Source organism: Meriones unguiculatus, chromosome 20, assembly GCF_030254825.1.
Source record: "Meriones unguiculatus strain TT.TT164.6M chromosome 20, Bangor_MerUng_6.1, whole genome shotgun sequence".
Taxonomy (NCBI): domain Eukaryota; kingdom Metazoa; phylum Chordata; class Mammalia; order Rodentia; family Muridae; genus Meriones; species Meriones unguiculatus.
In genome coordinates this window covers 34,803,083-34,818,139 of record NC_083367.1, presented here as the reverse complement: position 1 = coordinate 34,818,139, position 15,057 = coordinate 34,803,083, and the positions used below count along the sequence as shown (strand labels likewise).

The window sequence follows — 15,057 nt, the reverse complement described above, 5'->3', positions numbered from 1 at the left end:
TTTCCAGCTCTGTGATTGCAGCTCCACCTCGCACACATATACAGTCATGAGGGCCCAGGACGCAGCCTATATGAAACCACCACTCTATCTATGAGCAGGGCGATGACAGTACACTTTCTAAAAGAAAAATGACTCCATTTGTATGGTGTAAGAAAGGACGCAGAAAGCACTTTATTGCAAGCTTTCATTTTTATATTCTTTTATATAACAACAAAATTCTAGGAATCTTTTTCCTTAAGAAGAGTTGGAGAAAATATCACAAAAGAAATGTAAGGTAGCGGGAGAGGGTGAGGAAAAGGTGGGAATACGGCTTAGGAGGTGAAGCCACCAAGCCTGATTATCTGAGTTCCATCTGCCAGAACCAGTTCTCACAAACTGTCCCCTGACCCCCACACACGTCATAGTATGTACGAACCCACACACTAAATACATATAAACTTTAAAAGAAATATACAGGAATGAAAAGGTATTTCCTTAGCATATAATAAGAAACTAAGATCTATCTTCAATTACTCAAAATACAAAAGAATTCTATTCAATTTTTTTTTTCCAAATCTACAATCCCCTGTTTCTTCTTGCTATGTGATGTCCCAAATCAAAAGTTAAAATTTAATGTGAAAACACGATTTGAGATAAAGGGCACAATATCAAAAAAACTGTGATAGCTGCAGCTTTTTAACATCTAACAAAGTCAAAAAACTTAGCTATTAATGAAAGGAGTAGCAAAAGTAAGAAGGTAAAGGTCTAGAGCTATGAGATACACTTCTAGCAGAGAGGACTATTTTTAGAAAGACACACTCTATATTTCTTAGGCAGCACATTATCACTGGCCTTCCTCAAGCCTAAGAAAGTTACTTTGCTACTGCCAAGGAAAATCATGAACCCATCAAAACATAAATTCTCTTTAATTCAGCTGCTTTTCAAGGCAGTCATGTTTTTGGTGGGAAGGCAAGCTACACATACACATGTGAGCAAAATACTGAGGATTCCTCAGTCTCTGTATCCCTGCCAAATCTGCACTCTTCCCCTTTTGAACTAAATAAAATGTCAAGGAGTACGAACTTAACCAGGAAGTTTTCAGCCTCGAGAATTAATGATCAATAGCATGGATCAAATCTGGGTCTCAAGATCAACAATCCATGTCTAGTCCTGTGCAAGGCTTTATCATGGCAAGGGTCTAATCACAAACCAGCGGAGAGAATCTTCCTGTGACTCCTAAGAAAACTCAATGAAAACAGTCCTCGATGTGACCCTGTACACTGAGCAGAGGTGACAGCCACTAATGATACAGAACCTAAACTCAGACAAAGGCTCCAGTAGCAAAACCAAAGTGCTATCACTTGCTTTTACTCTAATGTTATAGAATGACAGGCTATCTTCAAATAGGATCTTTAAATTAACCCATTCAAGCACGTTTTAGAAATATATAGAATCCGGCTGTGGAGATGCATCAGTGGATAAAGTGCTTGTTGTACAAACATGAAGAGCTGAGCCTGATCCCAAGTAGTCAAACAGAGGTCAGGCACCCTCCTGCAGCCTCAGTGCAGTCAGATAGAGACAGGCAGAGTCCCCAGATCTCACTGGCCAGCCAACCATCTCCACCTGTGAGCTTTAGGTCTACTGACAGATACTGTCTCAGTAAAGAAGAAAGCAACTGAGAAGGACATGTGACGTCAAACTCACCTCCGTATGCACATGTGCCACCTCCCACAGACGCACATTCATAACACAGTCACACAAAATGTATAAAGAAAAAATGCTTAATTTCTGCAATTTGTAAAATATGCTTAAATTTAGTAGCTTACCTTAGACCAAAGATGTGTGATTGTTCATAATTCAGTAAAGAACGAATCTTAGCTTCAGAGTTCAAAATGATAAGCCTATCGATTATATCCTAAAAATAACAAAGAAACACGGAGACTTGACTTAACACAAGCTATTCAAATTAATTAAAGCAATAAATCTTCATTTAGATTTGTGACTCTAAAATGTGGACTCACACTGGACCTAGCTGGAAGTCATGATGAGTTGGGGTCAGAGCTGCCCGGACCCATCCTAGAGTTTGTGAACTTAGTGGCCTATACGAGGCCTAAGCATTATGTGGCAAAAGTTTCAAAACTGAGTTCAATTTCCACCCCAAAAGAGAACCATAATGTACACACCTAACTTTCAAACTGGCAAGCAGACTGTATGTACAATAAAATAATGATAGAAGTGCCCGAAATATAAACTACTCTTAAAAGCAAATATAAAATCTAAAAATGTGAAATAAAAACAGTCAATATGAATGTTTTTAACTAGTAGCTATTTGAGACTATGTTAATAGCCTCTTTAGTGTGTGTGTAAATCATCATTTTACAGTCCTGGAAGAATACTGTCATCATCTAGGAAACAAATATAGATGAGGGACAAACAGATACTCAATAGATAAAAGGACAGTGAGATTGAGCAATTAAGGCACGAAGCCTAGGGGTGACACTCCAGCATTAATATTCTTGACGCTCTTCTACATTTCCCATTATGTAGCCAGACCTCAAAAACCACATCATTTTATCTGCTGATACAACCATCTCTAAAGTTTTAAAGCTTTTCTTTAAAACTCTGCCTGCTGCCTAGATGTCATGACCCATACATATAATCCCAGCACTCAGGAGGTTAAGGAAGAAGGATGCCTTGAGTGTGAAACCAGCCTGGGCTATATAGTGAGCTCTGCCCCACCCTGGACTACATCATGAGACTATGTCTTAATGGAAAGAAACGAAGACAAATAAACCAAGTATATTTTGTTTATAACTCAGAATATACTTGAAAAATACTAATGAAAGCACAGGAAAAAATGGATGGGGTAAACTAATCCTAGTAAGAGCTAAGGCTCAGCACTCAAAAATGCATGTATTGGGCTAGGGAGATAGCACAGTTGGTAGAGTGTCTCCTAGCATGTACTAAGTCCTAGGTTTGCTTCTCAACATGACAGAAACTAAGTGTGATGGCTCATGCCTATGATCCCTGCACTGGGGAGGTGGAGGCAATGGACCAGAAGTTGGGTTTACTGCAAGTTTACGACCAACCAGCCTGAGCTACAGAAGATCCCATCTCATTGATATATATGTATGGATGGATACTATCCCATATATACCATATATACTACCTTTTACATACATGTACACGTTTACAAATTTATGAGTATTTTGTAGGATTGCATAACTAATATACATTTTGTTAAATTCTATTAAAATATTAATAAATAATGGAGAATAAAAAGACTCATTTTTTAAAAGGTCTATCACTGTAGTCTTCAGTCTTCTAAGGTGGGCACATTTTGTTCCAATCACCATGTGATGAACTTAACTATATAACTCACATTCATATCCCCAGCTGCAAAGTCATATTCTCTACAGCTGCCCCATCACTGTCTTCATCAGTTAACATGGCTATCTAAATACAAAGCAAAGCATAGTGACAACTGGTAACACCTGGGAGAACTGAAGTTGTGGCTCTGAATCTAAGTAGTAGATTAGGATGAATAAAATGATCAGAAGAGATGGTATTACCAACAACAAGCTGATGGAAGGGAAGACTAAAGTAATCTATCAGTGATAATGTATTTGTTCAGAGAACAAATGTTATAGTAAATAATTTCTTCTTCAAAGAGGATTACATTGATGTATTGCCACCTAGGGAAGAAAGCGGGGCTCCTGGGAAGCCTTCCTTATGGAGAGCTTTGGTTTCTAAGCACCACAGCATGTCAAGCAAGGAATCAGCTTCTTAAATCAAATTGATCCAGCAGCAAGCCAATTTAAGCTCAGAACTGGCAAAGAGTCTGCAGAAATCCTGTTCCAAAGGATACTGTCTTTGTTAAGAATATATTCAATAAGCTAACAGTCAGACCATGACCACAGCTAGATAAGCAAAGAGGAATTCTGTATAGGTCGGCTCACATGTGAGGGCCTGCTGTGTTCATGCTGTCCAGTGGTCACACTAATGGTATCTGACTGGTTCTGTGTACCGAGCAGTACAGGGTAAGAAATGCATCAATAAAGGTCCCTAAACCACACCTTCTGAGCGTAGATTGCTAGTGGTTACCCAATGATGAAAATGAATCTAGTCAAGCTTCAGACTTTTCATAGTGGGGAGTAGAAGAAAAGGCCACATCTCTATATAGTAAGTTAAATGCCACCTTCCTCAAAGTCTGTCAGTAACCTAATCCCCCGAACTTCTGAATGTTGATCTGTTTGAAAAAGGAGTATTTTCAGAGAGAATTAAGTTTGAAAATCTTGATCATCCAAAAGGGCCTTTAATCTAAGACATATGCTGAGAAGAAAAATACAGAGGAAGATTTCAGTTGTGAAGAAGCTAGGGACAGGTAAAGATGGTTAGGCATGTAAAGAACTGGAGTCAGGCAGCAACAAGGCATGAAATGCCTAAAATACATTTCTATGATTGGCAGGTAGATAATTAAAAAATAGACAGCAGATAGAAGATGGATGCATGACAGAGAGATGATAGTAGATAGACAGCTAGGTAGATGATAGATAGATAGATAGATAGATAGATAGATAGATAGATGATAGATAGATAGATAGATAGATAGATAGATAGATAGATAGACAGACAGATAACTTTGATGCAATTATGCTATACAGGGTGGTAATGCTTCCCCCAAAAGCCATAGACTATGTGACAAAAACCCCAGTGGCAGGCATTGTAAACCTTCCTTTGGGTTTGGCCAGGGGATCCAAGAGACTCCCAAAACAACACAGGCTTTGATGCTGTCCTTGTTGCTTCCCAGAATTTTAAGGTTAAGACCTTGAAGTAACAACATACTTTGTGAACTTGGAGAAACTGGACTGCAACTGACCTTAAAACCTCTACCCTGGGACATAGTATCAGAAAGTGGTATACAGGTTGCCAAGGGAAAAAAGAGATTAACAGTTCTTGTTAGCTCTGAAGCAATATGAGCCACAACAAGGACTGACCTGGCAAAATATCCCCAACAGTGTAATCGAGGCATGTTTATTTTGTGAGTAACCAACTGGAATTAAGGCCTGCTTAATAGCAGGGAATTCATAACTGGTACTGTAAACCTAGCCAACTACTCATGGCTGGAGAAATCATATGCCCTATAAAAGAACATATGACTGTCATTTTCCTAAGTTAACACAATTTCTAACTTTGTTCTAATTACCTGTTCTTATACCCACAGGTAAGTAGGTCTCACTGTTTACCAAAGCAGCTTTTTTTGGGGGGTAGATGGTTACTATTAATAAATAATGGACCAAAATGTGGAGAACAAGTAAACATGGGTGCACAACCCCAACTGATATATTTACAATGCAACTCCTACACCTAAGGCTCAGGGAAAGTGGCAGAAGAGAGAACAGAAATATTTAACAGTCAGAGACGCAGGATGTAGGCAGCAAGACAGTATCTCCTAGAACTGCTCGAGTAGCTGCATCCATGAAACTCCAAAAACCTGGCTGTGCAAACAATGACACCACCGCTCAACGTGACAAAGACAAGAAACTTCACAAGGCACCACTCCCAAGTGAAGAGCTACAAGGAATGAATGGCTGCTGAAAGAGAGTGGGTTTTCTCTAGGGACAAGCTCCCTGATAGATGATTGTGTCAACTTGACACAAGCTAAAGTCCTCCTCTCATTAAGAAAATGTCTCCATAAGATCAGGCTTGTAGGCAAGCCTGTAGGGCATTTTCTTAATTAGTGATTGACCCAGCCCACTGTGGGTGTTGCCATCCCTGGGCTCGTGGTTCTGAGTTGTGTAAGAAAGCAGGCTGAGCAAATCAAGGGGAGCAAGGCAGTAAGCAGCACCCCTCCATGGCTTCTGCATCAGCTCCTGCCTCCAGGTTCATTACTTGTTTGACTCCTGCCCTCACTGCTTTTGATGACAAACTATTATATGGGACTGGGAATGAAATAAACTCTTTCTTCCCCAATCATGGTGTTTCATCACTGCAATAGTAACCCTAAGACAGTTATCAAATCCCAAATGGTCAGCCCTAAATACATGTACATACAACCAATACTAAATGAACTCATTAAAGTGTGTGTGTGCGTGCGTTTGAGAGAGAGAGACAGACCCTGTGTGCCTGTGACAATAAAAAAAAAGTGTGAATTTGAGATGGAATTGGGAGCATAGGAAAACTCTGGGGCAGGAGGAAGGTGAAAATGATATACATATAGGACTCATATATATATGAAATCCTCAAAATAAAAAAAATTTTTAAAAAACCTACATTTAAAAAAACGTAGCAGCTGAAGAGGCAATGACAGTATTACCCAGATCCCTGAGAAGTTTGACTCTGATTACACCTTTAATGATTTCCATCCATGAACTTCAACTTTTCTCTCACCTTCATTTTGCTAAAGATAATTAGCTTATATTTGCTCTACTAAAAATATAAGTACGTAATACAGTGTTATTAATTATAAGCATTGTGTTCATACAATAAATCTTTAGGATATTTTTACCTTTGCAACAAAAATCCGTACTTGGCTCTTTGGCTTTTTGCCCCACCCCAGCCCTGGAAATCAATTCCCTACTCTCTGAATCTAATTACTAGAACTACCTTAGAGTTATCATATTAGTGATATCACATAGTACTTATGCTTCTTTATCTGAATTACACTTATCAGAGTGCCCTCTTTTGGTAGACAAGAAAACCAGTGTCTAGCCCACTCAAAGCCACAAACTATGTAAGCAGCAGAATGAGAAGACTAACTATAAAAGTATATAAGCAATAAGATAAAATTGGGCACAAGAAGATGGCGCTGAAATAGGGTGAGAAAATAAAAGACTCTAGACTCTTCAAGGTCTAAGGAGAGACACACATAACTTTACCTTCTACTTCACAATAGTTACCAAAACTTTCCCACATTAAAAAACAATTTTAAGAATTCAAATGTTTGTAATTAACAAAGGTGAAAAGTATTCAGAAAGAAAAAATTTTCTAAAAGTATTAATATGTAATAATGACAGGAAAAAGTAATAATTAAAAATAATTTCTGCACTAAGTAATTCCTTACTCATCCTGGTGCGTGTTCACGCACACGTTTATGCATTCATTTGTGTTTAATTCATAAGCACTCAAAGATAATGAACCACATCCCCTTTAATAGTTAAACCAAGCAATCATATGGGAAATTTTGAATATGAATTAAATTTTAAATTAAATAAATATGCATATACTGTCCTCACGGACATAATACATAATTCATTAAAACAGGTTGAAAATATATTGTGCTGCTTGGATATAATTTATTTTCAATTATCCTAGTCAGGGATGGAGCACTATAAGTGTGGCTGATAAACTAATGATTTATCTGAAACTCATTTATAGAGAAGCTTGTGTATATGACAAGTTCCTTTCCTGGCTGTAGATGGTTAGCTTTGTGTTCTTATAGGTAAAGAAACAGTTGCATCACTTGGACCAAAGTTCACATTCACAGATAACTCAAATTTGGTAATCTAGTGATGAGTAACCAATTTAGACTTTAGTAAGCATGTAGAGGTTGTGTATTTGTCAGACTAACTTTTTTTTCTACAAATTTCAAACAATGGACAAATAGAAAACAATTGAAGGAAAGTAACTTACGATAATACTTGTTGGAACCTCTCGAAGAGAATACTCTGCCTTATTAGGAAGTTCTTGATTGCCTGTCAGCTCATACACAGCAGGATAGGACAGCAGGTTCACCAGTGCAAGGAAGGACTGGGAGAAGGTGAGAGACATTGAAGTAAGTCATTTTTATTTTCAATATTGCACAGAAAGTCATTAATGTGAATGTTACATTATAGCTAGATGTCTATGAGGGCTAGTTGTTGTTTTTTTTTTCAATAAACCTATTATCAGTGTGAGATATCTACTCAGAATAGGCTTAAACAAAAACAAAAATAGCAATAGTTTTAGAGCTTGCAATGCTAATATAACAACTGTTAAGGAGTACACTAGGAGTTAGAAAACACTTCAGAATGCTATGTAACTCCTGAAGTTAGATTCTGAGGAAAAATAAAAGGTTCCCTCTTTCTCATTCTTTAAACTATTATATCTAAGAAAATAAATGGAAGGGTACTCTAAGGCAAAATAATAAAGCCTATATATTCTCAGGCTTAATCTATAAAATTATCTATTAATATATTCAATGAAAATCAAAACAACCTAGACAGTAGAGTTAATTTTCAAAAGCATGGCCATCCTATGAAAAACAGCGCCTTTGTACTGCTCTAATCATATCAAGTTCACCTCTCCATTGCATTTGTAAGCCACGTACATCTCTCCTCCACGGCACTAGTTCATCTACCAAACAGCAACTGGATATATTTCTCGCACAAATTTCATTCTCAGCTTCTAGCTTAAAAGCCCTCCATGGGAAGCCATGATTAGACAGCAGATATCCAAATTCTTCAGACGGCTTTCAGGCACTTGTCTCTCTTCTCCTCTGTCTCAACAGCCTCATTTCTCGTTTCTCATCATTCCCCAATATGAAGGCATGTGGTCTCTTTCAAATGACTCTATCTATACAAACTTCTCTCTTCCCACTAAAGTGCTCCACCTGTCTCAAGTGCACTAACTTCAAAAGTTTGTCACTTTCTAGTTGTCTCCATTTTCTTCCCAAATTTCAACACTTATTATTTGTAAGCATCATGCAGTAACTAAAAGTTTGATATTTTAAAATTTCACTGGACTGAAAATTTGTGAATCACATTTTTCGCTGTAAACAAGATCGAAATTTGAGAAAAAATATAAAAACAATTTATTTGATTTCTCACTAACAGGTTAGGAACCTTTGTGACAAAGGGCTTGACTTTGTACAAGAAGTAATCCTTATTTTCTCTTTTTTTGGCTACGGATTCTCTGCGAGTCAAGATATGGCCATCAGGTACTGTTGAACAAGGTCAGCCATTCAGTCCTTGTGTTTAAGTAGGAAAAGTAGAGTTCACTTCCCTTCCCTCATTTTATGCCCAATGGAATGTCACTTAACAAGTTACAGTAGTCATTACATTTACACTGCTCCATCCCTGACTAGGATAATTGGGAATAAATTATATCCACGTACAATATATTTTCAACCTGATTTAATGAATTATGCATTGTATTCGTGAGGATAGTAAATATATCAAACATAGGGTGCTTTGTAGCAAATTGGATCTCTGGATAAAGAATTAATGTGCATTAAGTTTAGTGTGTCCATATTTCCCCTATCACGTACAACCTCTTAAAACAAAGATCAACCAAATCTAACAACACAATCCAGGATTAAAATCTAGTATATTGGTGTAACAGTAAAATTTCCAAAGGATAAGTGTGATGGTTTAGTTAAAATTCACAAAACTTCCTTACTTAAAAGAATACTATACAGAGATACATTCACTGTATACCACGTCGGGATACTATCATTCTAAATGAGTACAGTAAAGAAGAGGGAGAAAGACTGCTTATCAGGGAAAGCATGTTAAAGAAATGTGCCTCCAAATAACTATGACAGGAACTACAGTGGAACTAGAGAGTTCATGGCCACCAACAAAACAATTGCATAAACAAATTAACCAAGCAGGGGTTAAGTGGAAGGCTGATTTGCAGATCTCAGTATAACATTTAAAAATTCAATTTCATATCCTGAGACTCTATCAAATGTGAAAATTAAAAATGCTTTAAACATTGCATAATATTAATCCAGCAATATTTACATATAATAATAAATTAATCTCTTTCTGTAGTAATGGATTACAAATACAATTTATAAATTGAATAAATATCCATTTTGATAGGAAAGGGCAGATTTCTTTGTCAATCATATAGTAGCATACTGAGGGTGAGGGTTTCTTATTATTTACCTAGAATAGATCCACACATGTTTATGGAATCTCTTTTCTAAGAAATAAAATAATTCTCTCAGCATATATTTGTACTATTTTCTGATATGCTACTCTAAGCAAATTAGGTAGAGATTCAGATGAAAACAATCCAATGACTGTATTTGAAAACAAATAACCGAAAGATAATTTTAAAGAGACTTGAGAAAATTTCAGTAGATTACCGCAAGAACAAACAAATCCATTTCTCACTCAGTAGACATTTTTAAAGGCACTTAGCATATTGTAAAACTGTAATGTATTAAGCATTCATGGGAATGAACATATTTTCAATACAATCATTGGTTCCCACAAAAGTACATTAAATGTGTTTCTGGAATCAGATATCATCCTAAAACTGAAATAACGCCAAACTAGTGCCTAATAATCAGTGTTTGAGAATAACAAGGTTTTAATATAATAATACTAATGAAACTAGCTTAAGCTCTAGTAGTTAAAATATTTTAATGTTGGCATTTAAAGCTTAAAATCATTTAAAGCAACAAACGTATGAACTAAAATTAAAGGATCATAATGACTATTCACTCAAAATATTTTAATGCCAGCTGCCTGTAGCAGCTCTGCCAGATGCCAATTAAGATATGAATGAAGCAACAGTACCTGCCATGAGGTCAGGCAAACACACTATGAGGTATTCCCTTTAGGACTATACAGGGCCTGACGGTACTGGGATCTGGAGAGAGGTCAGAGGTGAAGAGGAGATTTATATTATAAGGCAGAGTGAGGGGGTGTGGGGATGTGGTTCAGAGAGCTTGCCTAGAAGGATGCAGAGATGTTCTGAGTTAGTAAGATCCATCCTCTACTTTAGGGAAAAGAGAACCGTGTTTTCAGAAAAGTGGTACAAATTATCCTTATAGTTTAGAAAGAATTCTCCAAAGGAAAATGATTTGGGTTGGGTAGACAGTATTAGGAGGTATGGAATTACTTTTAATTTCAAAGTTTCAAGAGAGACAGTTAGTCCCATGACATCGGGACTCTTAGGAACAAATCAAAAGTGACCCAAAGCAATATGAAGCATGGAAGTGTTGATCCACGGGGGAAAACATGCTTAGTATGCACAGCATCCTCGGTTCACTCCCCAGCAACAAGAAGAAAATGGGGAGAAGCAGTTGTTTTCTGAATAGACATAAGGTCCACTCCACAGGAGAAAACTCACGCCTGGTACTATAAACCTGGCCAAAACTCTGTGGCTGAGAAGTTGCATACTTCAAGGAGGAGCCTACCACTATTATTTTGCCAAGTGGAAATCCTATCAAACTGCCTTCTAAATATTTACTATTACTTTTTTCTCTGTGATTTAAGATATTTTTAAAATTTTTCCTTGTGTGTCAGTATACGTGTTAGTGCATGCCATGAATGTGCAGGTGCCCACAAAAGGCAGAAAAGGACACCAGATCCGCTGGGGTTAAAAGTAGTTGTAATCTATCTGGCATAGCCGCTAGGAATTACTCTTTAGTCCTCTAAAAGACCCATGCATTTCCTTTCTCAATATTTAACTTTTTAAATGTTTTCTTTAAGATTTATTTATTTTATTTATTTTCCTGATTGCATGTATGTGTGCTGTGTGTGTGCCTAGTGTGCTCTGAGGTCAGAGAAGGCATCAGATTACCTGAAACAGGGAGTTACAGTCATTCATGAACCACCAATGTGGGTGCTAGGAACCAAATCCAGGACCTCTAGAAGAGCAGGAAGTGTTCTTAAACACTGAGCCATCTCCCCAGGCCCCTAACAATGCTTATCTCTGTGCCCATAGATTTGTGCTGCTCTTAGCCCACATCAAAGAAGCTTCTGCTTACAGTAGACAGTGGTTAATACAGAAACTCACAACCGGTCAAAGTATAGGGAATAAATTTTTATGGATGCTCAGCCATACAGTAGATATCTACACCACACCCCCTACCCTCAAGACTCAGGGAACAATGCAGAAGAGAGGGCAGAAAATTTGTAAGTTCCAGAGGATGGCTCTGAACCAAGGACCTTCTGAACATGACAGGAATGCTACTTTCATGAATTCACACAAGCTGTAACTGCCTAAATGTGAGCTACACAAGATCAAGCCAGTCAAAATTCCAGCATGGACTGGGGAGATGCTGATGGAGGCTGGGGAAGGAAGAGCCAAGTTTTCTTTATGCGTATGATGTCTGGTAGGATGCCAATTCTCCAGTCATGCCCCCACACCCATGCACACATGGGCAGCGCTAATTAGACTCATTGGGTTATAGAAGAAAAGAAAGGAAGGGCATGAAGTTTGGAGAGGAATGTGATGAGAGCTAGGCTGGGGAAAGAGAAGAGGTCAGTATAATTAAAATACATTGTATACTTATATAAAATTCTCAACCAATAAATCAAATTGTATTTTTTAAAAAGGCAAAAAAAAAAAAGGCAACTTTGAGAAGATGCAAGTCTAAGAAGGAAAGAGGTCAATGAAGATGACATGTACAGTCTCATCAATAAGGAGCAAGGAAGATTGTACTAATAATTTGATGCACAAATAATTTGCTATCATGTAGCGCTTCCTTTCTGCCAAGTAGTGTCCTACCAGCATTTATGCATCTTATCTATTCCAATTGTCAGTATGACTGTATGATAGGCATCATTTTGAGGAACTGCTGACAGCTGAGGACAAGCCTAATGGACTTGTATGCTATGTGGACATCTAAAGAAAGCTTAAGCAATTATTTTAAGGACAAGGACCTTTTGTAAATAGAAGAGGGTACTGGCTTTAGATGAGAATCTTCTTTTACTGCCTTCTGACCTAAATACCTCCATTTTTCTTTCTAGTCTATTGCATAAGACCTAAAAAAATACTGAACAATGATAATCAAATTTAGTTTCAATATGTCACCATAGATATTATACAACCTAATTTTTCTCAAGGACAATTTGAAAATAAAAATGGAGATTAATCTGCTAGGAACTTTTGCTGTTTTGATTAGTTTTTGAGACATGATTCCTCTGTGTAGCCCTGGCTGTCTTGGAACTTGATCTGTAGACCAGGCTGGCCTTGAACTCAGAGATTCACCTGCCTCTGCCTATGAGTTCTGGGATTACAGGCATGAACTATTGCCACCAAGCTTAGGGGGATTTTTGGTTTGGGTTTTAAATCACAAAAAATTATAAATAACATAAAATGTGGTCATCCGTGTCTACTAAAATTAGACATTTCCTATTCAATATGTTGAATTAAAATTTTATTAAATTATTAAATAACCAAGCATTTCTAATGCACATCTCGGTTGACCATAATAAATGGCTTTTATGTATTTTTGTATTTTATGTATAAATTAATTTTTTATGTATTTCTGAATTCAATGTGAAAGTTTTGCTAAACCTTTTCAACCTAGTCTATGCCTGTCTTTGTAGTGGCAGTGACATTGCCTCATTCTATATCAGCATTACATCTTCTAATCTGTTTTTTTCCAGGGGGTCTTAGTTTCTCTTTCTTCTCTTTGAGTAATAGTCTTTGTTTTTGTATCAGTGTTTCCATGATTCTGATTTCTGAAAGAGTTCAAATGCAATTTGTACCCTATCTCTTTGGTGGAGCCAACTCATATTATCTATGAGGAGGTTCTTAATAGCAAATTCAGTTTCCCTAAGGCGTCAAAAATGGAGTCCTGTGAGGAGAACTCTGAGTCCTTGTAAAAACACCAAGTAAAAAAGAGTTGTGATCTCAGCATCTTCTGAACATGGGGTTATTCTTGGAATGTGTTTCACACTTTTCTCAGGTACACTGGATAGGAGTGAGTTGATTTCATGTTACTCATTACTGCTTGCTGGTATTACCTTGATGAAATTCTTAAGCTATTCTTTATATGACTATGAAAAAAGTTTCCCCACCTGCTGCTTGTCCATGTAAAGTCTTTTTCCAATTCTTTATACAAAATGTATCTGCATTTTTTTTTCATTAAAATTACTTATTCTTAGGATTCCCTTGAAACCATTCTGACAGGGTCGCAGGTATTCTTTTAATTTAATTTTATTTTCTTATTTACACTATATTTACTTTGTATCCCCCCATAATCTCCTCCCTCCTCCCTTCCCAGTCCCACCCACCCTCCCCATTCTTCACGCGTACCTCTCCCCAAGTCCACTGATAAGAGAGGTCCTCCTCTCCTTCCTTCTGATCTTAGTCTATCAGATTACATCAGAGTGGCTGCATTGTCATCTTCTGTGGCCTGGTAAGGCTGTTCTCCCCTCAAGGGGAGGTGATGAAAGAGCAGGCCAATCAGATTGTGTCAGAGGCAGTCCCTCTTCCCATTACTATGTAACCCGCTTGGACACTAAACTGCCATGGGCTACATCTGTGCAGGGGTTCTAGGTTATCTTCATGCCTGGTATTTGGTTGGAGTATGAGTCTCTGGGAAGACCCCTGTGTTCAAATTTTCTGGTTATGCTGCTCTCTTTGTGGGGTTCCTGTCCTCTCCAGCTCTTACTATTTCCCACCTCTTACTAAAATTCCATGCACTCTGCCCAACAGTTGACCATAGATCTCAGCGTCTGCTTTGATAGTCTGCAGGGCAGAGCCTTTCAGAGGCCCTCTGTGGCAGGTTTCTAGGTTGTTTCCTGTTTTCTTCTTCTTCTGATGTCCATCCTCTTTGCCTTTCACAATGGGGATTGAGCATTTTAGTCAGGGTCTTCTCTCTTAGTTTCTTTAGACGTACAGATTTTAGTAGGTTTATCTTATGTTATCTGTCCATATGAGTGAGTATATACCGTGTGTGTCATTTTGCTTCTGAGACAGCTCACTCAGGATGATCCTTTCCAGATCCCACCATTTACCTGCAAATTTCATGATTTCCTTGTTTTTTATTGCTGAGTAATATTCCATTGCATAGATATACCACAATTAGTGCATCCAATCCTCCACTGAGGGGCATCTGGGCAGTTTACAGCTTCTGGCTATTATAAATAAGGCTGCTACAAACATGGTTGAGCAAATGTCCTTTTTGTGTACTTGATCCTCTTTTGGATATATGACTAGGAGTGGTATAGTTGGATCTTGAGGAAGCGCTATTCCTAGTTGTCTGAGAAAGCACCAGATTGCTTTCCAGAGTGGTTGTACAAGTTTACATTCCCACCAGCAGTGGAGGAGGGTTCCCCTTTCTCCACAACCTCTCCAGCATGTGTTGTCTCTTGAGTTTTTCATCTTGGCCATTCTGATGGGTGT

General features: G+C 37.7%; 1 protein-coding gene across 1 annotated transcript in view; it reads right to left on the bottom strand.

The window, feature by feature from the left end:
• Tbc1d32 (TBC1 domain family member 32) overlaps positions 1–15,057 on the bottom strand; it is a 223,224-nt gene that overhangs the window by 101,814 nt on the left and 106,353 nt on the right. Inside the window, exons 21-22 of the mRNA XM_060373683.1 lie at positions 7,612–7,728; positions 1,806–1,894 (exon numbers count right to left, since the gene is read on the bottom strand). Of these exons, the coding sequence (XP_060229666.1) occupies positions 1,806–1,894; positions 7,612–7,728 (206 nt within the window). The remainder of the gene's footprint in view (positions 1–1,805; positions 1,895–7,611; positions 7,729–15,057) is intronic.